The sequence below is a fragment of the Tyto alba genome, unplaced genomic scaffold (genome assembly GCF_018691265.1).
Source record: "Tyto alba isolate M040663 unplaced genomic scaffold, T.alba_DEE_v4.0 Super-Scaffold_22, whole genome shotgun sequence".
Taxonomy (NCBI): domain Eukaryota; kingdom Metazoa; phylum Chordata; class Aves; order Strigiformes; family Tytonidae; genus Tyto; species Tyto alba.
In genome coordinates, this window is record NW_024881296.1 from 21772666 (window position 1) to 21794032 (window position 21367).

At 36.6% G+C, this 21367-nt stretch overlaps 1 protein-coding gene across 1 annotated transcript in view; it reads left to right on the forward strand.

Annotated features, from left to right (window-relative positions):
* ESR1 (estrogen receptor 1) overlaps positions 1-21367 on the forward strand; it is a 114480-nt gene that overhangs the window by 77112 nt on the left and 16001 nt on the right. The window contains exon 5 of the mRNA XM_009975677.3: positions 5152-5290. Coding sequence (XP_009973979.1) covers positions 5152-5290 — 139 coding nt within the window. The remainder of the gene's footprint in view (positions 1-5151; positions 5291-21367) is intronic.

Sequence of the window (21367 nt, forward strand, 5' to 3'; positions counted from 1 at the left end):
CTCTTTCTTGAGAACAAAACTTGCTGTAGGAATTATTTTTCTGTTTGTTTCATCTAATTAGACATTTTTGTCTATATAAGCCTCTCTTAATTTGATTGCTTTATTGAATGGTTGCTAGCTATTAGGTTGCAGCACTCACCGCTACTTCCTTGCTGTCTTTGCCCACCTAATCAGTGTTTTGTTCCAAATGTGGCCTATTACATGACCATTGCATAGCTGAGATACTGTACTGATTTGTACATAATAGCCTTTTCCTGTGGTTGTTGACACTTTTCAAAACACTGCATTAAGATGGAAAAAATAGTGGTTCATCTGTGCAAACTTAAGGCACATGATGTAGGAGCGTTCTGATTTCCCACAACATTTTTGTATAGTATAACATCCTATATTTTTTTTGCTACAGGAGATATAAAAATCCATGTTGCTAACAAGTTAAAGACTTTCCAGACAAGTAGGCAGGACATTTAGGAAAGGTAATCTTTGGAGTTCAATAGCTAGGCGTATGTTGTCCAGCATATTCAGAAATTACCTGGAAGAAAAGGTGTGAATAACAGTGATAAAAATTAGGGATGATCTTGACTAAGGTGATGAAGACAAGGACAGACTGAAAAACTGTGAAGTCCTAGTGTCATTGTTTCTGAAATAATATAGTTGAAGTGGAAAATGCCACAAGAAGGACAAGATGCGTTCAGACATGAACATGATAACTTTCACTTGAGGAATGAGTGAGTATACTAAAAATGTCTGGAAAAGAGAATATTAGCAGTGAGATGATGACCTAAGGAATGATGGTATTTTCTAATAAAATAATTAGATGCATCAAATGAAAATAAGAGATTTGTTTTCTGAACAACAGATTATTTCTTGCCTAGTGTTAACTTAGAGTGTGAAACTCCTTACTCAAGAGTACTATTTCCAGAGTATATAAAAAAATCTACAGCGGATTAAATGCCTAAGTGAGTTCAAAAAGTATTTGGACAAACTTGGAGGAAAAAATGTTAAGGGGCATTAAGCACAAAAAGACCATCTTTGGCTCTGAAAGTCCCTGAGCCGCATACCACTGGAGCCTGAGAAATCTTTCTGTAGAAGCCTATGTTTGTCCTGTTGTATGTTTTGCCATAAGCATCTGGTATCAATTGCTGTTGTAAATGAGATACTTTGCTAGATGGACTCTTGCTATTGCTTTCAAAACTTTTTACTGCTTTTGCTTTACTTTCCTTTAAAGCACCTGGAGACAGAGTAATTCTTTATGGCACGATATTTTTTATTGTCTTGCAAAAATTGGCTGAAATTCATAATTCAGGCACACATCAAGGTAATTAAGACATATGGTATAAACATGCAGATAGGATTACAGTTGCATCAGATGAAAAAAGAAGATTGCTTTATCATTTGTTGTGGAAAGAAAAATAGTCTGGAAACATCATAGCTGTGTCTTAAGAATATTAATAGAAGCTGCAAAATGATGATAATTACATGATCCCCAAATGATAGTAAGTACCCACTGGAGGATTTACTGTTGTAGGATTAAATCTCAAATGACACTGGATATTTGGTCTCAAACAATGTTAATTGCTAGAGAAATTTTTTCTGATACAATGGAAAGCTATTTATTAGGTCAAAAGTCACTGAGGCAAATGTTGAGTTTATTAGTTTCAAAATATTTTATAGGTAAAATTTGATATATATGTAAAATGACATATGTTGTTGGTTATTTCAGAGAACTGTAGGGTTCACAGTATATGTTACAGTAGCAATAAATGAAAACCATATGAGCTTTATGTTCCTTACTGCAACCAAACAATCTTGTGCATAAACCAGTTCTCTGTTGTTGTCAGGTGTATATGTTTTATATAATGCTACTTCCAGCAGTCCTTGTGTTCTCTTATGGTAACCCTTTCCCTTTGGCCAACTGCTCAAACTTCCAGTTTAGAAAGAGATTTGCTCAAATGTGTTATAGAAGTTTGCTGCTTTCCTTTTTAGGGTAGTAGGGTCATATAATTTTGGATTCCCAAGTTTAATGTCATCTCTAGAGGGTCATGCTTACCAAAATAGGGCTTTTAATAGCTTTTCCTCCACTGCTGCTTCAGGGTGTCTTATTGTCCAGGAGAGAGAGATTTGTATCATATAGTCACTGATGCAGCATATACTGCTGCTTTATATTAGAAAAGATAATAGGTTTATTTGGAACATTACGTTTTGAGTTCTACACATAACGTAAATTTATTTGCCACCTACTCTTCGCTGACTGCTCAGAAGACCTTTCTAGCTTTTCAGAAGTTCAGATTTCCATATTTATACAAGAGTTTGTGGAACAATTACTGCTTTCTGTGTTGGCAATCACTCAAAAATACTGTTATTTTATCTGTATATGAAAAAGGGATGGACCAGCCATGGCTTTTATTCTGTGTCTTCCTCCAGACAAGCATATGATATATGAATGGTTTAATGGCAGTCTAGGTCTTGTAGGTTTTGGCCACACAAGGATTTTGATGTGTCTCATGTCATGTAGTTAGTCAGCCTGGTGTATGGAGTCAGATGTAGGTTATCTCCATAAGATGCAATTAATTAATTTATCAACAGTGAAGTGAATGTCTTTCTTTTTCCTTAAATCACAATAACCAAAAATTTAGAATTTGAAAATAGTTTTTATTTCAAAATTTGCCATCATTAAAATAACACTGATATTTGAGAATGCGATGCACATTTACACATAATTTTAGCTACATTAAAGTGCAGCATGCTCTGAGTGATGAAGTGACTAATGATTTATTCATCATTTATTTAACCTTCTGTAACATTATCTTGAATTAGCTTACTTGTACAAGAGTATGTCTTAAAAATAATAATTAAATCTTGATTAATGTTTCTCATGGCAGCAAATTAATGGAAACTTAGTATGTTACTTAGATAATAACTACTGTTGTTAAAAGCGGCCCCTCATTTGTAGTCTGTCTCAGAGAGGCTTAGGTTCCAGCATGGGCTTCTGTAAGTTATGCCACTACCTTTTTTAGTGCCATTCTCTTTTTCTTTAGATATTTACCTATTTACCTATAATAGATAATTAACTATTGTAGTTTTTTTACCCCATTAGCCTATATAGCTTCACAAAGAGTAACTAAATTCCTCTTATTCCTCACTAAAGGGAATGTTTTTCAATGCTTTATTCATTTTCAATTTCTTTATCGTCCTGTCCAACTTCTCATCCCGCTTGAAGAAGGATTACCAGATTTAGGTAACACAGAGCTAATTTAACTTCCTTACTCTCTCAGAGTTTCCCTGGCTTTTTATAAACTTTGTTGTCTTTATTAGATGTAGTTTTCCACTGGAAGCTCAAATTGGGCTGATTTTTTTCCATAATTTTCAAGTCCTCTTCATAGATGCTAGATCTTGTATATATGCTTAATGTTTTTGGTTTAAAACTTGTATCTATATTTTTATGGTTAAGCTAGTGAGTGATTTAGATTGCTTACATTATCAACCTGCTTTTTGTGTTATTTCCCACATGCCATCATGACGTCTAGGATAAAGAAGTAAACTGCATAACATTCCTTTAGAAACACTTCAGTGCAGTTCAGTACAGTTCAATAGCCTTTTGCCATTACATACTGAGATATGTCATTTAAAATATTTTAATTCAGTTAATCAAGTTACATGTTTTTATGGAAACAAATGTCTCATAGAAGTCTGTTTCATCAAAACTATTATTTTTGTCAACTGAATTTATAATGTCACCTAAAAAGCCATCAAGGTAATTTGATAAGTTTTTTTTTATAAATTACAGTTGATGTGTATTACTATATTACAGACTTCTAAAGCTTCATTAATCTAAGTTTGTGTTAGCTGTTTTATTATAGAACCTAAAGTAGATGTCAGGCTGACAGATTATTTAATGCTTTAAACTATGGACTCACAAACAGTTTTCTTTTTCATCCTAATTTTTTGAAACTTCCTTAGCTTCACTAAAATTAGAGCTAGTATTCCAGATAGCAATAATATTGTTGGCCAATGCTTTTAGGACTTTTTAATGCAAAGTATTCATCTTCAGGTACTTTAAAAAATATTAGCATTGTTGGGCAGTATATTTCTATCCTTACAGCAGGCTAACAAAATATCTCTCCTCTGCAATACTAGTGAGGTAATTTATTATCTTTCTTTTTTACTTTCTGTCTTTAGTTTTGCGCAGATGTCTTAGCCTCAGTGCAATCTGAAATTTCGTATGTGGAGATGGGGAAAACAAACGCTAATAAAAAGATAGGGCTTAAAAGGGGTTTTGAGAACAGGTGTAGTAAAAATAAAGACCAAGACAGTATGGAGAAAAAAGCAAAACATTTTGGCATCCAGAACATTGTAGAATGAGCAGAGTCTTACAGGGAAGTGAATTGCCAGTTGTAACAAGGTCAGTTTTTCTGCAACAATCAAAGCAAGCTGCTGCAGAATATTTTTCAGCCATGTGAAATGATGGCACTATGACTGCACTGATTGCAAACTTCAGACACTACATGGGGACTTCTGTCCCTGCATTGCTCTTGTACTCTTCAAACATAGATAAAAACTCTATATTATGTGTTGTCATGCTAAGGCAATACTTATCAGGAAACATAGTGTTTATTGTTTGTTCTCCACTATAGACAGCAGTTTCTTTCTGCCAATTTTAGTCTTGAGTGCTATAATCAGTGCTTTGTAGTTAAGAATGTTGCTCTTTTAAGTTCCAGCTCTATTGTTTCAGGCTGTTCAGTGACTCAGACAAATACCATTCCATCAGCCTGTGAAGTCTGAAAGTAATTTTTGCAATACAGGAAAAGATAAACATTTTTTTTCCCCAGTAGTTACCACTTTCATAAAAATAGTAGGTACTGCTACTGTCTAAATTCTAAACTGTCTAGAGGTCTTTCCCTCCTCTTGGGGCAGCGTACAGCCAGGGCACAACCAGGGGTATACAAAGTGATGACTGTTCTGTAGGATGGAGCCACAGGGGAGCTAATAATAGACAAAGCTCAGTCCAAAATGTAAAGAGAACAAATGTGTTGTTTATTGCTTTTTCTTTTTGGTTATGCAGCTCCAATGCACTTCTTAACCTGATTCTCTGAATATTGTTACTCCACTCACAAAACTGGAGTGTTTTTTACTGTTTCTTATTCATTCTTTCAGGGTTTGTGGATTTAACACTCCATGATCAGGTCCATCTACTGGAATGTGCCTGGTTAGAGATACTGATGATTGGCTTAGTCTGGCGCTCCATGGAACACCCAGGAAAGCTTTTATTTGCACCTAACCTATTACTGGACAGGTCAGTCTGCATGTTACTGTGAATTATTTAAGATTTCTTATTAGTACTGCAATCAGAATATTTTTTGGCTCATAGCCATCTCACTGATATTACAATTTGACAGTATTTTGTAAGGTAAGGAGTGTTATAGTAGGTGAGACTCAATTGCAATCTTACTTATTTGTAGAATATACATTAAGTTTTGGGGTTTTTTGTCCTGAAAGCTGGAGTCAAATATGTAAAACACACACGTGCTTGCTGCCCTAAGCCTTTTTTAGCCAGCCTTGCTAATATGCTGTAGGTGTTTCTAATTGAGAGAGAAAAATATGCATCTCTACCATAAAACAATATCCTGGATTTTAACTGGCAATCTTCACAAATAAAAGCAGGAAGACTGATAGATTTTTAACATATATTCTAGCTATCTTAATCCAAACTCAAGTTCTCTTTTTTGCCCAGTCATGAAAAAATTTCAGCCTTGGGAAAGAGTGTTAGAAGTGAATAACCAGTGAGCAGGGGGTTTGGCAAATGACTGGCAAATCTAGAAAAAGTTAAGATGGAGTCATCCTAGCTATTGGTAGTCCTCTTTAGTCTTTAAGACTACTGCCCGCCTAGCAGAGTTGGCAGGAGAGAGTTTATGTGTGTGCACTGGTCGTTTCAGTGCAGAGTTTGGCATCTCGATCTAAACTGAAGGTGGAGGAAGAGCTGAGCTGTGGAGACAGAGTATGTGATGAGGCAGCCAAGAGCTGGGCAAGCTCCTGATGCCATCACATAACTGTAGGAGCAGTGATCTACAACAGAGGGATGGCAAGAAAAAGTCAAGGGCAGTGCCTTCACCTGCTGCAACCATTAGCTGAGTGCGTGAATCAAAATTCTTATTAACAGAAAAACATCTTTTGAGCAGCTTGATCTGCAGGGTTAACTGTGGGGTATTGAGTATCTGTGCAGTGTTAATCCCTGCCCTCTAATTGCAAAAATGTAAGTTTTACCTTTTCTATTTTAGTGAAATACAAATGACAATGCCTAACAGTATAAAATATAATATTTCATAGGACTGGAGAGGTATTTACTGCTTTAGGAAAAACCTTATTCCACTTGAGTAAGCACATGATCTGTGAGCTATGGAACTAGATATGTATAAAACACATTGCCATTTTGTGTACAGAAAGTATCTGCTTGCCTAAATGTAAGTAAAGTCTTCTCAAGAAAACATAACAGTTTTAAAATAATTTCTTCGTGCACATAAGAAGTAAAATTTACTACTGTAGGAAAGTAAGTATAGTGTATTATTGAAAATGAATATAAATTGCAATATAGCTTTCAAAGACCAAACCATTTGTTTCACATTCCCCAGTACAGGTTGTGAGAAAAAATTAAAAATGGAAGAGCAGAGTCAGAGTACCATTTTTCTTCCTCTTAGCTAAGAAAAACAGCTAAGGAAACATTTGATACTTCAGTCTTTCTCAACTAAAATCCTCATGTTCTGAATAAAATGGGAGTCTAAGAATTTGATTCACAGTTTGAAGCAACTCTGCTGGATTAAAGAAAACAATTGCATGCAACTGAAACCACATATTACTTTAGGGCCAAAAATTAATTAATTTCATAATCAAAACAGGCTCTTTGTTTTCTAACTTTCAAAACAAGACTGTTTCTAAAAATATAGATCTATTACATCTTCTCATTTTCAAAGAATAAGAAACATGTTTCTAAGGCATCAAATACTTGCCTAGAAATATTTGATGAAACTAAAAGAATAAATGACTTGACTCTGGGGAGCACTGATATGCTAATTAGTTAATTGACTGTTGATTTACTATTTAATTAGTGCTAACAATAATTTGATGTGCTAATTTAATTTAGGCAAGTTGCCTTTTGAGAATGTTGTAGGGCAAAAGTATATTGTATGTCAGATTTGAGAGGGTGGGACAGAGACCGATTCAAAGCCTGTTTAAGTCTGTGAAGTCCTTCCACTGCATCAAGTGTTTGGGCAAATACCACAAGAGTGCAAAAATTGTTTGATGCATTATTATTGTTGATCTAGATAATTAAATTATCCAATTGAATGGCTAAAATAGTGGAAAAGATGGATGCTTTAATACAATTTTCTGTCATTTGTTCTTCTCTCCTTACCCTTCAGCGTGTTCTTTACAGAATACTTCTTTTCCATGTTTTCATCCACACCATTCTATCCTGAATCCCCATCATGCTTTCCCTGTTACCTGATCTACAGGGTTAACAGCATTTGCAAATATGAATTTAGCTACTGTTGATAATCCAGAGTCACCAACTACAGCTGGTAAAACCTAGATCTGTCTCTAACCTGTGTTTTTCTGGACTTAGTGAAAATTCAATATTGCTAATATGGAGTTTTACCTCATTTTGTGTATGCCTGTAGCTGTCTCTGATCATTGTGTGGCAGGCATCCTCCCTGATTTGCACATCCCTTTAATTTTTCACATTCAGGCTTCTCCCTGTCTCCAACAGATTCTTTCTGTCTAGAATCTTGGAGATAGATAATTTTCTGTATACGTCTGTACAGAAATCTCAGGTCACATCAAGTTTTATTATGCAAGTTTTTTATGTTTTGGATAGATAAATACAGTCTCATCTTGTTCATATCTGTCTGAAATGCCCTACAAATAACATTCTGACTTTGCTCTTTTTTTGAACAAATCTGATTTTTCTTCTCCCAGCTCACTCCTCCTACTTGGGTCATCTTAAACATGAGCTTGTCTTGTCTCTGAAGATCTTTCAAAGACTGTCTTTTCTCATTCTGTGAGAGTCTACTTGTACATTTTCAAATAAATACCTCTATAATTTTCTATGCAACAATTCACACTTGGAAGACTCCTTGAAAATATCTGTAAAGTAGCCTTTTGTTATTCATTTTAAGTTCCTTCTTAAAATTTTTCTTTGCCTGTAAAAAAATTATACAACAATTAAGCTGCCAGTATGTGTAGACTACTACCTTCTGTATGGATGAATATCATCACATTTTCCCCTTCTATTCCCACTCTGCCTTGTAATTAGAAAGGGTATTCTGTGGGGTAATGCATCCTTTCTTATTCTGTTAACACACTACCTAAACACTTGAGTCTTGGTTCAAAATCAGGACTTCTAGCAGTCTGCCAGTTACATGTAACTGGTATATTTTTACAATGTACAATTGATTCTATTAAAAAATCTCAAATGACAATAATTATAGATTAGAAAATTAGGCCCAATCAGGAAATACAATGACACTCTCACAGTGCTTGCAATTAATGTACAGTACCTGATACAATCAAGGAAAGCCCAGGATAAATGCAAATCTTTTACATTCAGGTTTTGAAAATTAGTATTTTGTATAAGGCAAATCTAGAAGTAAAGGCTTAGGTTTCTAATGGGACAAACCAGATGTTTCCTGTCTGGAGGGTTCCCAAGAAACTAGACCTTAAAAATGTCATTAGATGAGGGCTGAAATTTGTCAAGCCTGACATAGCTGTTTATAGTTTTGAAGAAAATGTAATGTTTCTTGAGGATTAAGAAAGTCTTATTATATTTTTAAAGGATTTGTTGCATTCAAATATCATGCTGATCAGAGGTTACTCAAAGGTTTGAAACATAATTGTATAGAAACTCATGGTAGAAATAGCTGAATTGCTGTCTGAGGTGGATTACTTCTCACCTGGAACATCCTCAGTAACATCAAAATAGGATATGGCAGTGCTGCATTTTAAAACTTTTGTTTTGAGCAGTAAGTCTGGTCACCATTGTAAGGAAACTGATGGGATACTCTCTAAAGAAGAGGGTTGGCTGAGGTGTGAATAAACGTGACATAGCGGTAAAGAGTCACTATGCATTTTGTCAGGGGAAGCCAAGCGTCATGAATATGTGTGGATGAGGGAGATCTTGTTTGATTTCCAGAAAGCATTAAACAGGATCCCAGTTTTATGTAGACAAATGTGAACTGATGCATATAGGAGGAGAATAATCCTAATCTTCATAAACTGCATTCTGAGTTGACCTTTTCATCTTCTTGTTAACAGTAGTCAGTTTTATGGAACCAGGAGTTCTTTGCTCACCAACGGTCAAAAAGTAAACAGACTGTATCTTTCCACCCAAGAATCAGTACAACAGGAAAAGGAAATACTACAGATCATTGTTATTCCACTGTTTAAATCTGTGTTTCATCAGTGCTTGGAAAAGCATGCCTTTCTGATTTTCCTTATTTTAACAGGACTGCTGATAAAACAGGAAAGGTACCCAGAGGGGTTGCATAGGCAATCAAAGAGGGAGATATAAGAGAAAGAATAACTTTGTAGACTGATTTCTCTGCCTGTGATGCTCAGAAGAAGAAGGGAAACAAAATAGAGATTATAGGGATTGCATAAAGTCTTGAGAATGTTGAGAAGATGTGTGGTAATCCACAAATCGTTATCTTTTCCAATCTAGCACTTGAAATAATCAGATCCAAATGCCTATATGCTTAGCCCAGGGCTAAATATATCTTTGATATGAGCCAGTATGGTTGTTCTTATGTTATTTTCTAATGTTTTCCTATCATAATCACAAAAAATGTCTAGCAGCAAGAAATCAGTCTAAGGACTTATAAAATTTCAGTTAAATGTAGCCAATATTTCCATGTTTCTACCAGATTATTTCCTTCTTTCTGTGGAGAAATCTAGTCCACTCTTCAGATGTTTTTTTTGTTTGTTTGTTTGTTTTTAAATTTGGAAACTCTTGTTCATGTTCTCTTTCAGTGCTTGATAGAGCTTTTTCATTCTTTCAGAATAAACTGAAGCATTTTCCTGTTACTGACTTTCATATTGAGCAATGGCAGGAGGCCATGGTTCTCTAAATTGTAGCTAGCACAAATATCATGAAGACTTACAGCATTCACCTCATGACTGGACAGCTGAATAATTTACTGCTTTCATGACTTTGATCTGAAATTTTCTTACCCCATCTGAAAAGAATCTTTTAAGTTTTCTGTGCATAGTGCTTTCCAATGTTTTGATAGACAGAAGTTTAGATTCAATAGAAGAGCATCAGGATGAAATCTCCGTATGTTCTGCTAGTTCCTCACCTTGTAAAATCTTCCAAATGCCTGAGGACATCACACTTGTCTGTCACTTGAGTAGATGCACATTTTTTGTGCACTGTGTAACTGTAGATGTATTAATTACCATTGACTAATTAGAAAAAAATGAAAGCAAAATGGTCACAGATGCTTGATTAAGAATGTTTCATTACTGACCTGCTGCTCTTATTTATTTCAAAAGGAAAAAAGCCCACAGGCAACAAGTATATCAAAATCTGCACATCAGAATAAATTTAAAAAACAATTGTACATTTCATTTTCATCCTGTCTTTAATAGCAATAGATTTTGTGCTGGAAACCCAACTTAAACAATCATCCTGTCATCAGGCTACTTACCTGATAGAGCTGATAGGATCAACTTATAGAGAGTTAAGGACTATCTTGAGATAATTAAATTTCTCTTTCATCATTCACTTTATTGTTCAATTTTGACATGCATTATTATATTGTAGGCTCCAGAGAATGAAAAACTACTACAAGAGATGGAATTATATATCTTAAAACAATGCAAAATGAATAATTTCTATTTATTGTAAATTATTCTTTACTGTGCCTTAGAGTAAAATTCAAAGACTACCCGATTTTGTAATTCAAATAACCTAAATGTAAATCAGAAGGATCCTTCTGGGTAATGCTCAAAGTGATGAACCCTTTAAAATGAAAGCAAAACAAAAAAAAACCAAACCAAACCAAACCAAACCAAACCAAACCAAACCAAACCAAACCAAACCAAAACAAAAAACAGACAAACAAACATAACTTAAAAAACCAAAAAGCAACCCTAAAACCTCTCTCTATAATCTTCCCAATTTTCAGCTGTTAGAAAAAGAGGTTCCCTGGGTGGGTTCATAGGCACAGAACAGAAGTTTTCAGAAAGAATGAAATAATTTCTGGATTCAAGATAGCCCCTACACAGATTCTAAGATTTCTTGTTCATCTAGTCACTCTGACCTTGGAAGCTCAGGCCCCAGTTCTAGGTCATGTTGAATCATGTTGAATTGTGATGCTGATCTTCCCAAAATTAAACTTCCTTCGCATTTCTGATATGAAGAGAATTTTGAAATATTTTTGGCTTTAAGGTCATTCAGACTGAATGTAAATTAAACTGAAAAAAGCCTTCCTGTCAACAAGAATAACATTTTTTCAGCCAATTATTGTAATTTTATTATTCCCAAATGGAGAGCCTTCATAATAAATTTCTAATCTAAATGTCTAAAATGTGACAAAAAATAATCAATATTCTTAGAATTATAACAACATTTTGGAGATTTTTCCACCCAAAATATTTGTGGATCCATTTCACATTGTATTTTACAAAAAAAAAAAGAAAAAAAAATATATATTAAAAAGGTATTTAGTAGTTAATTGTCTATATGTTTCAGACCTTATTCACCACTGCTGAAATGTATAGTGTACTCTTACTTTATTTGCCTAGGCAGATGATCCTCTGTTGGTCTAGTCAGCAAGGACACTTAGTCATGAGCTCTGAGGGCATGGATCAAGGGCACAGGAGCCCAGGTGGTCAATCCACTGGGGTGACTGAGGAGAAGGGACTTGAGGAAGGGTGGAGAGATCTTGCAGGTCAACAACTAGTTGCACAGATGGTGTCAGCAACAGGGATGCAACTTTTCTGATTATGCAACCTTCGCTGAGGATCGAGGATGGCTAGGAAGAGATGGGATCAACCTCATCAAGTGGGGTAAAAACATAATTTCCACAGGCTGACCAACCTGGTGAGGGAGTTTTAAAGCAGGAACAACCGGGGAGGGAATTGATGACCCACAGTCAATTTGAGGAAGGTGGTAGACTGGGCTGGCAAGAAAAGGGTTTGGGGTGATGTGGGCAGGAAGGATGTTGCAATCAACACAGTGTAGTAGCAGGAGACCCCCCTAAGTGTGTGTGTGCACATAAGCATGGAAGTACCTACAGGACAGCATGATGGAGGAAGTTCCATACGTTCTCTGGGAAATCAGCTCAACTGGGTGCTCTCTGTTCAGGCATGCTGAGGCAAATCTGGAGTGCTGTGTCGAGTTCTGAACTCCCCAGTACAAAATAGACATGCACATACTGGAATGAGTCCAGTGAAGGGCCACAGAGGTCATTAATGGATTGGAGCATCTCTTGTACAAGGAGAGGCTGAGAAGACTCAATACCGATCAATGTGTATAAATACCTGATGGGGAGGGGAGAAGTAAAGAAGACAAAGCAAAAGATTCTTCTCAGTCACAGGACAAGAGATTGTGGAGTTGTAATCCTGGAGATCCTGAAAACCCAAAAATATATGGTCCTAAGCACCTGCTGCAGGTGGCCCTGCTCTGAGCAGGGGCATTGAACTTGATGATCTCCAGACAGCCTACCCAACCTCAACATTTCTGGTATTCTGTGACAACTGTAGGTGAAAACCACTTTGAACTAGATTTTTGTTTCTTTTTTAATTCATAAGTGTGCTACCCCATATTTATTGCAAATATTTGTCAATAATGACTTTTGAATCTTGGACTTACTTTAAAACTTTTGAATACATGTTAGCCAACAATTGATCCAAACTTCTGTTCTGATAAGTTTATATTTGAAAGGAAACAAAGGTCTCTTAGTAGTACACTCCAGGAACAGCAGGATGTAATACCACTTGTCAACTGTAGTCTATAAAGTACTTTAGGGTGTGTAATTTGAAAGCCAGTGCTCAGGGAGAAATCGAATGAATAAAAGATGTTGCTACTTCTGAATTACTTTGCTACCACCTTTAGTAATAAAGGCTCATGAACAAGTCAATTTAAAAACAAAAGCCACACAGAAAACAACACAACAGGACCAATAATGAACAAGCCTTGTATATTTAATTTCTCTCTTTCTGAAGCTCTCACCTTTATGCCCACCTACACTTACTAGTCAGTTTGTGCAATGGTAAAATCCTAGTTGTTGTGATCAAAACATCCATTTTTAAAGAAAAATTTTATTTGACCTCATGAGTACTGACAGACAACAATAAATAAGTTAGGTATTTCTCTTCATCAGCAGGTCTTGCATTTGATGCTGTGGTTTAGTTTGCTCACAGTAGTCTCTGCTTTTTTCTTTGCCTCATGTTCTTTGGTTGTTGCTGTTTTGTTCTAGAGCTTTGGGGGGGCTAATTTTTTTCCAATTTTATTTTTTTTACTGCTTTCTTTTTCCCTAAACTTTTCCACAGTCTCTAGAGGCACTGGTTAAATGCAGGATGGTCTGAAGTAAAATTTTGCTGCTGATGACAATTTCTTCATCTTTTAATTATTGATAAAACATAGCATTGTAGTAAAGGGGAGAATCCTCAGTTAGTTAAGTAGGCCTTGAACACCTATCCAGCAGTATTTATGGCATCCTGGTGTATCTTCTTGATTTAGTCTTAAAACCTTGGAGATGAAGCTTTGATGACTCCCCGCTTCCTTAAGCTGCTTTCGTACATCACTTTACATAGGAGTAGAAAGTGTTTATTAATGTCTATTAATAGGACTAATGTATGTAGAACACAATATATATAAAATCATCTATTGTCTTGAAGACAGGAACAATATATGCATAAAACCTGCAATAATATTCTAATGGATAGAACATAAAAAAAAAGTTTTAATATTTTGACAATTCTTTAGTGCTTCAGAAATAGCACAGATATAATGGTTCTGCTTTGCCTTTTATCTATTCCCAGTCTTCCTGAATTTCCTCTCTTATTTGGCTTTATTTAACATCTCTCATTCAGTGTGTGAATTAGCCACCACTTTTGGTTGAGTGCTAGCTCAAGGAGCAACCAAGAGAGACATCAGAAAAGATTAGCAAACTTCAGAGGATGATGGGCTGGTAATTTTGTCGGTACTGGAAGAGGTAGGAATTGCCAATTTGAGCCTCAGGCTCAATCTTAATTATTGCTTTGTTGCTATGAGAGAGAGTTGTGCTGGGTGAAAACTGCAGCTGTGCATTGGCAACTAATTTTTTTCAACCTGCTTTGGGGAAGTGATGATGCCAACAGGATAACTTGAAGGGTGGGTTATGTGAGAAGGTATAAACATAACCATTCAGCTCAGTGGAGGAAAAGAGAACCTTGCTCTTAGGGATCCATTCTGCCCATGCTGTTTCCTCCCTCAGAATTACATTTGGAACTGGTATCTTAGTTTTATATCTTATTTGGCAAATGTCTGTTTCAAGAAATTTTGAAGGGAAAAAAATTGATTCCATGTAGAATTATGCTAATTCGAGTCCAGTACTTCTCCAATTGTCCAGCTGCGAGTGATTTTCAGACTGTGATTCATGCATTGACACGAACAACACATTTTTAAGTAGACAAAAATATTGTATTTGTTTAAACAAGAAATAATTACTGCAACAGTGCTGTAAATAACTGAAAAATATTCTAGTGAACTACCCCCCAGCCCCCCCAAAAAAGAAAAAGAAAAAGAAAACAAAATTAATACTCAAAGGTAACTTCTGAAGAATGTACATGCTCTCACTTCAAGTTTCCTTCCTCTGAATTTGTGTCCTTGCCTCTGGACAGATAGACGTTCTTACTTGCCTAATCCATGACTGAATAACTTAATGAATTAGCAATAAATCCTAACCAAATATAATAGAAGTATGGGAATGAGATGTAAGGAGGATAAAATGACAAGAAGATATGCATTGAAAATTAATAGACTATAATGAATAGAAAGGATTGTACTCTTTCCAAACCTTTTTGCAAAGTACAATCCAAGCTTCAACTGATGAAGAGGTTTTGAAGCATGAGCAAGTTGGATTAACTTTTAATTTTTTTTTCTTTTCTATTTTATATTCTGTGCCAGATTTATGCATAAACTGAAGCCAAAGGGCTATAATATGGTGATGTTTTTTTTTACTACTGCATTAGTACATCAAACCTTATTTGTATAATTTAAGGATTACTTTTATTCTTTACTCAGGCATTGACTGCATGTTTGGATTATTGGTTAAAAAGTTCCACACTAGTAATAAATCCTTGCTTCTAATGGTACCCTCTGAAACAAAACTCTTTGAGGAACGTCTCCAAAAATTTACTTTAGAAACAAAAATTTTGATTGCAGATCATTTTGCCCAACCTGCTTCTTGAAGCAGGACCATTGACAACAGTAGCTTAGGTCAGCTGTGACTTTGTCTAGCTTTCTTGAAAGTCTCTAAGGATGGTGAACACACATACTCTCTGGGTACCTGTGTCAGGGTTGCACCACCCTCCTACAATCCAGACTGAACCTTCCAAGCTGTAGCTTACAGCAGTTAGTTGCCTTTTGATTTAACATTCACTGTTTCTCAGAAGAGTTGTAATGCCCCTTCAAGCAGTTGTAGACTGCAATTTTGTCTGTCCCCTCCCCTACATACTTTGCTTGCTTCTCACCAGACTGAACAGATCCAGTCACTCAACCCTTCCTTGTAGGCCATGTGCTGCATGCTCTGATCATCTCTACAACAGGAGACATCCAACATTCTTTTTGAGCTGAGGGGCCTGAAACTGGACGCAGGCATAGCCTCAGTAGGACCAAGTAGAGGTGAGGGAAAAAGAATTTCTCTTGTTGTTCTGGCCACGTTCTTCCTAACATAACTTGCATGCAATTTGAGTTATCCACAAAGAGAGAATGCTGTTGGCTTATATTAGATTTGGTTTCCATTTTCCAGGAAGGCTGATGCTCAGCCCAGTGTTTTTCCAGCCTCTATTGATGTATGTGTTTATTTGGCTCTGGATGCAGAATTTTGTACTTCTCCTTGTTGATCTTTGTGAAGTGTCTGTTGGTTCATTCCTCCAAGATCCCTCTAACACTGAAGTTGTGTTATGTGGTGTAACAACCTTCCTCCAGGCCCAATTTAGTATCATCCATAAATTTGAAGATGAACTTTTTATCATCATCAAGATTGTTGACAAATATACTAAGCAGCGTTGGCTCCAGAGTCAACCTCTGGAGTACTTATGACCTACCACAATCTAGGTGTTTAGCCATTACTGATACACTTTGAGTCTGGTGATCCAGTCTATTTTCCACCCATGTATCTGTCTGTCTGCTCGGCCTGTACTTCCCTGGTTTACAGATAAGAATACTGTAAATCAAAAGGCTTACTGCTGTTGAATTATATTGCACCCACCACATTCCCTTTGATCATTTACCTAATTATTTCGTCATAGAGTCAATCAGACTGGCCAAGCACAATCTGGTTTCCTGGATCCTCCTTGATTTTGTCAAAGTGGAGTTAGCCTTCTACTGTTTGTCAGGGACTTCCTTCAGTCTCCATGATTTTTTTTTCTAAGTGATAGATAGTAGCATAATGAATACATTGGTCAACTATTTCTGTACTCTGAAATGAAACCCATTTGGCTTATAATTCTCTAAGTAATTCCCTAACCTGCCGATATGCTTCTGTTAGCTTTGCCAGTGAAATCTGACACATAAAAAAATAAAAGCTGTTGAGTGTTTCAGTCTATTCCATGTAGTCAGTCACCAGGTTTTCTCCCCCATTTGTCAACTCTTCATTCTTACTGAAATACCATTTGTTGCTGCCATACATGTAAAACCCCTTCTTGTTACTCTCTATCCCTCACTAGTTTTAGGCATAAATGTTCAAACAGTGCTTTGGTACTCCTCCTTTGCTGCCTGCTTTTGTTTTTATTTCTTATATGTTCTTTTGCCTTTTAGTTCATTAAGGGGCTTCTTGCTTAGCTAGGTGGATCTTCTGTGGAAACACCTGGTCTTCCTCTATGTTGGGATGGGCTTGCTCCTGAGCACTCGATAAGTCTTCCTCAAAATATTGTCTAGTTCCCTTGACACTTTTCCCCATCATGGCCCCAAGAATATTCTCTGTTCTTCCGAAACCCAGCATCATAGTTGTATTGTTTGCATTCCCAGCCTACCTCAGGATCCTGAGCTCATTCACATCTCATGGTTGCTGCAGCCAAATTTCCTATCTGTGGCCACATGCAATTTCTCATTGTTTGTGAGGAGTGTGCCAGTGGAACATTACCCTTGGTTGGCCACTGTGCTGTTTGTATTGGGAAGTTATCATCAACACAGTCCAGAAACTCCCTGGATTACTTGCACAATGCTATGTTGACCTTCCCGACAATGATTGTAGTCTCTCCACGTAGAAATCCTCCACAAGACTGTAGACCAGTGATTGGGAGACTTCCATGAGCTATTTATAAATGGACTTATCCACTTTATATTCTCGGGCAGAAAGTTTGTAACAATCACCCCCTCTTCCCAAATCATCAGTGTTACTTTCCCCGCTGACCTATACAGAGTCTCCTGACAGATGTGGTTCTGGTTTTATATGGTCTATGCAATCAAGGTCTCCCTTTATGTAGAGCTCAAGTTCTTCCCCACTTCTTCTGTACTTGTCCTTCCTAATCAAGTTGTACCCATCCATGACCATTCTTCAATCAGATGTGCTGTCTGTTCTGATCTGTGCACTATCCCACCAAGCTTCTGTGTTTCCAGTCTCATCACAGCTGTCTGACTGTGTACAGACTTCCAATTCTCCTTCTGTGTTAGAGCACAGGCATTGAGTTAAGTCTAAGTCTGTGAATACCCTCTCTTCAAACTGGGAATGTGAATGTTGTCCCTGCAGCTTTCTCTCAATCAGACCTCCCCTATTTCCTAACCTACCTTTAGGTTTAGGAACACATCCTGTGACAATTCTTGTTTAGTGGCTTCCTCACCAACTTACTAAGTCTATTTGTGAAGATGACCTTCCCTCTTCTAGTCTGGTGGATTCCATATGTTCTTGGCAGTCCCTTGTCATCAGATGGAGTACTGTGATCAACAAAGCCAGAGAGACAACAAATACACAGACAGACTTTGGTTTGTTGAGTGCATCTATGCTTACTTGGGCTTTTCCCTTTGAATGGAAAGTTTGATGAGAACATACCCTGAGTTCCTGTTACCCTTACCTAAACACCCTTCATTGTTAATATTTACCTGTCTGTCGCTTGATCTTGTGTTTCTGTAAAAGACATTTCTGACATCTAGGGTTTTTCCAAGACTTAAATAAAATCTAGGTTCTTATTCCTACATCCACAGTTCAAGGAATAGAGGACTGAGTCAGTGAAAGAGGAATGAGTCATGAATCCCTTAAAAGGCATCCAAAAGTGTTGGCTGCTGTCATTGCAAGGCTGTTCTCTATCATCTTTGAAAGGCTGTGGAGACCATGAGTGTTCCTCAGTTTCTGGAGAAAGGTATATGTTGCACCCATCTCCAAGAGAAGAAAGATGGTCTGGGAACTATAGGTTGGGCAGTCAGCATTACTTCTATCATGAGGAAAATCATAGAGCAAGTTCTCTTGAAAGCTGTTTATATGAACAGGAAGGAGAAGATAGTGAGTGTAAATTAGCATAGATTTAGAGTATTTTGTGTTTGACCAAACTGATTGTTTTCTGTGATAAAATTACTAGGTCTCTTGTTCACACTCTACCTTGATACTGGTTACAGTTGGAGTTCCTCAGGGGTCTATGCTAGAACATGTCATGTTAAATATCTTTGTCAATGACCTGGGGGAGGAGATTGGGTACACTGTCTTCAAGTCTTCAGATGACACCAAAGTAGGGGGTGCAGTTGATATGCTCAAGGGCAGAGCTGCCATACAGATGGACCTATACAGGCTGAAGGAATGGGCTGACAGGAACCTCAAGAAATTCAGTCAGGAGAAATACAAAGTCCTGCACCTGTGATGGATTTAATCCACTGCTGCTGTTCAAGCTAGGGGCTAACTAGCTGGGGAACAGCTCCACTGGAAAGGACCTGGGGTGCTGGTGAACAGCAATCTGTGCATGCATCAGTACTGCAAAATGGCAGCAATGAAGGCCAGTGATATCCAGGGCTGTATCAGTGGTAGTGTAGGCAGTAGAGCAAGGGAAGAGATTATTCTATTTTTCTTTGGCACTCATTAAACTACATCAGGAATATCACATCCAGCTTTTTGCCCTTCATTACAGGAAAGATGTTAATAAACTTCAATAAACCTAGTCAAGAGCCACCAAGGTGAGAGCACATGCCTCATGGATGAGAGAAGTGTATTTATTCAGCCTGGAGAACAGATGGATTTTGAGCATGCCTGATCTAAACCCTACAAAGAGATTATCAAAGCTCTTTATTAATATGCCTGATGGGAGACTGAGAAACAGCAGTCTTAAACTGAAGCAGAGGAAGTTCTGGCTGGATATAGAGGAGAAAAAGAAACATAGTGATGAAAATAATTAAGCTGATATTGTGCAGTCTCCATCCTTGGAGGTTTTCAAGACCAGACTTGCATTAAGCCTTGAGTGAGCTGACCCTGCTTTGAGTGGGAGGTTGGACTAAAGACATCTTGAATTGCATTCCAGCCCGGGTGATGCTGTGATTCTGTAGACTCACAAAAGTTAATACACAGTACTTTCATGCAGTAGCTTAAGACCTTTAATTCACATGCTTTCACTTTCCTAAACATTTTCCAATAACCGAGTGTTAAGGATTCTTCTGCGAATACACTCTGACACTTAGCAGTAAACAAGCTTTTATTGTTTTGTTTTCAGTAAGCTGAGAGTACACAAAGACAACAGCATGATGGTGGGATGAAGATAATTTTAAAATCTATTGCTTAATTTGTCCTCCAGGAAAGTTATCTAGGCCTTCCTAGATAGGCTTTCCTATCAACTGGACATACAGCTGTGAAGATGTGATAACATTATCAGCTTACATTAGAAAGTTATAAGGCAATTCAGGAGAACTGGAGATTCCTTTTTCAGATAATTTTTGTTGGTTAACAAAGAAAATCAGTGTTGTAGCCTAGATAATAAAAAATTTTGATTAGAAGACTGAATTTCAAAGATAATAAGCTCCTGCAGTCCCCACTGATTTCAGTGGAGCTGGATCTGCTGCCTAACTCTGAAAATAAAGCAAAAATTTCTAAGTTGTTGCTTGTACGCATGAATACTTAAAGCTAGGTATCTAACTTTGTCTAAAGTACTAAAGTTTACCTAAAGAGATACTCTTTCTGATGGAGTAGCCTGGTATTTCATACACAACAGACAGTAAAACAAATGAGATTAGAAAGTATTTAGAATCTCTTAAATTTACATCATTTTTATTCATCATCTGTCATATGAGTTCACTTGGTAGGAAACAGACACATATTTAGGCAGATGGACTGTGTGTTGCAGAACTAGAAATTTTTGTCCAGAGGTTGTATTTGTCAGTAAGATGATCTTGATTGGAATATTGATCTAGTAAACTACACTCCATTGAACTATTTTTGTAAAAATTACCTAGGAATACTTCTTACTTGCTATCAAATTTTTTTTCCATCTTATGAGTCACATAAGGCATTTTTAAAGGTCTCATTTTACAAATAACTTACTATTTCTTTTTAAACTATGGTCTTGGTTATGCAAATTTGAAATTTGTTTAGACTATGTAGTATTTTGAATTGTTTTGAATACTGGCTGGCAGCAGTTTGATGGGTTTTAGGAAGCAAGCAAATATCTTAGCCAGACATGAAGATATGGGGCTTTTTAAGATGGGTCATTTTCCATATGATACAGTGAAACTTTTAATTTTTGTGTAATCCTGAAATTCTAAACTCTTAAATTAACCTTTATTGGGGCATTATTTAAGTTAATGCAAAATTATTAAAGGCTTTTTGTCTTCTGACACTGCTTAACTTTATATATGCAAACTTAATCTTTCTCTAGTTATAGGCAAAAATATTGTATCAGAAGCAGTAGAACTTATCCCACTAAAAAATAATGTTTGTTTTACTTTCATAGGACTTTAATTTTAGCACACAAACCAGATTTTGAGGTAATAGTGGTTGTTCATATTCTCATGCCTTGTTTTGTGTGCCTGACTTCTCTTTGGTTTTTATTTAACAGTGATGTTATTAAATACTACTTTTCCTTTGTTTATTTTATCAATGTCCAAACAGAGGAAGAACACACTTGAATGCAAGCAGTTCAGTTTTTCAGCTTTATTCTGTCTATGAAGGATTCATCAGGGCAGCAAGGTGGTCGTTGCCAAAGA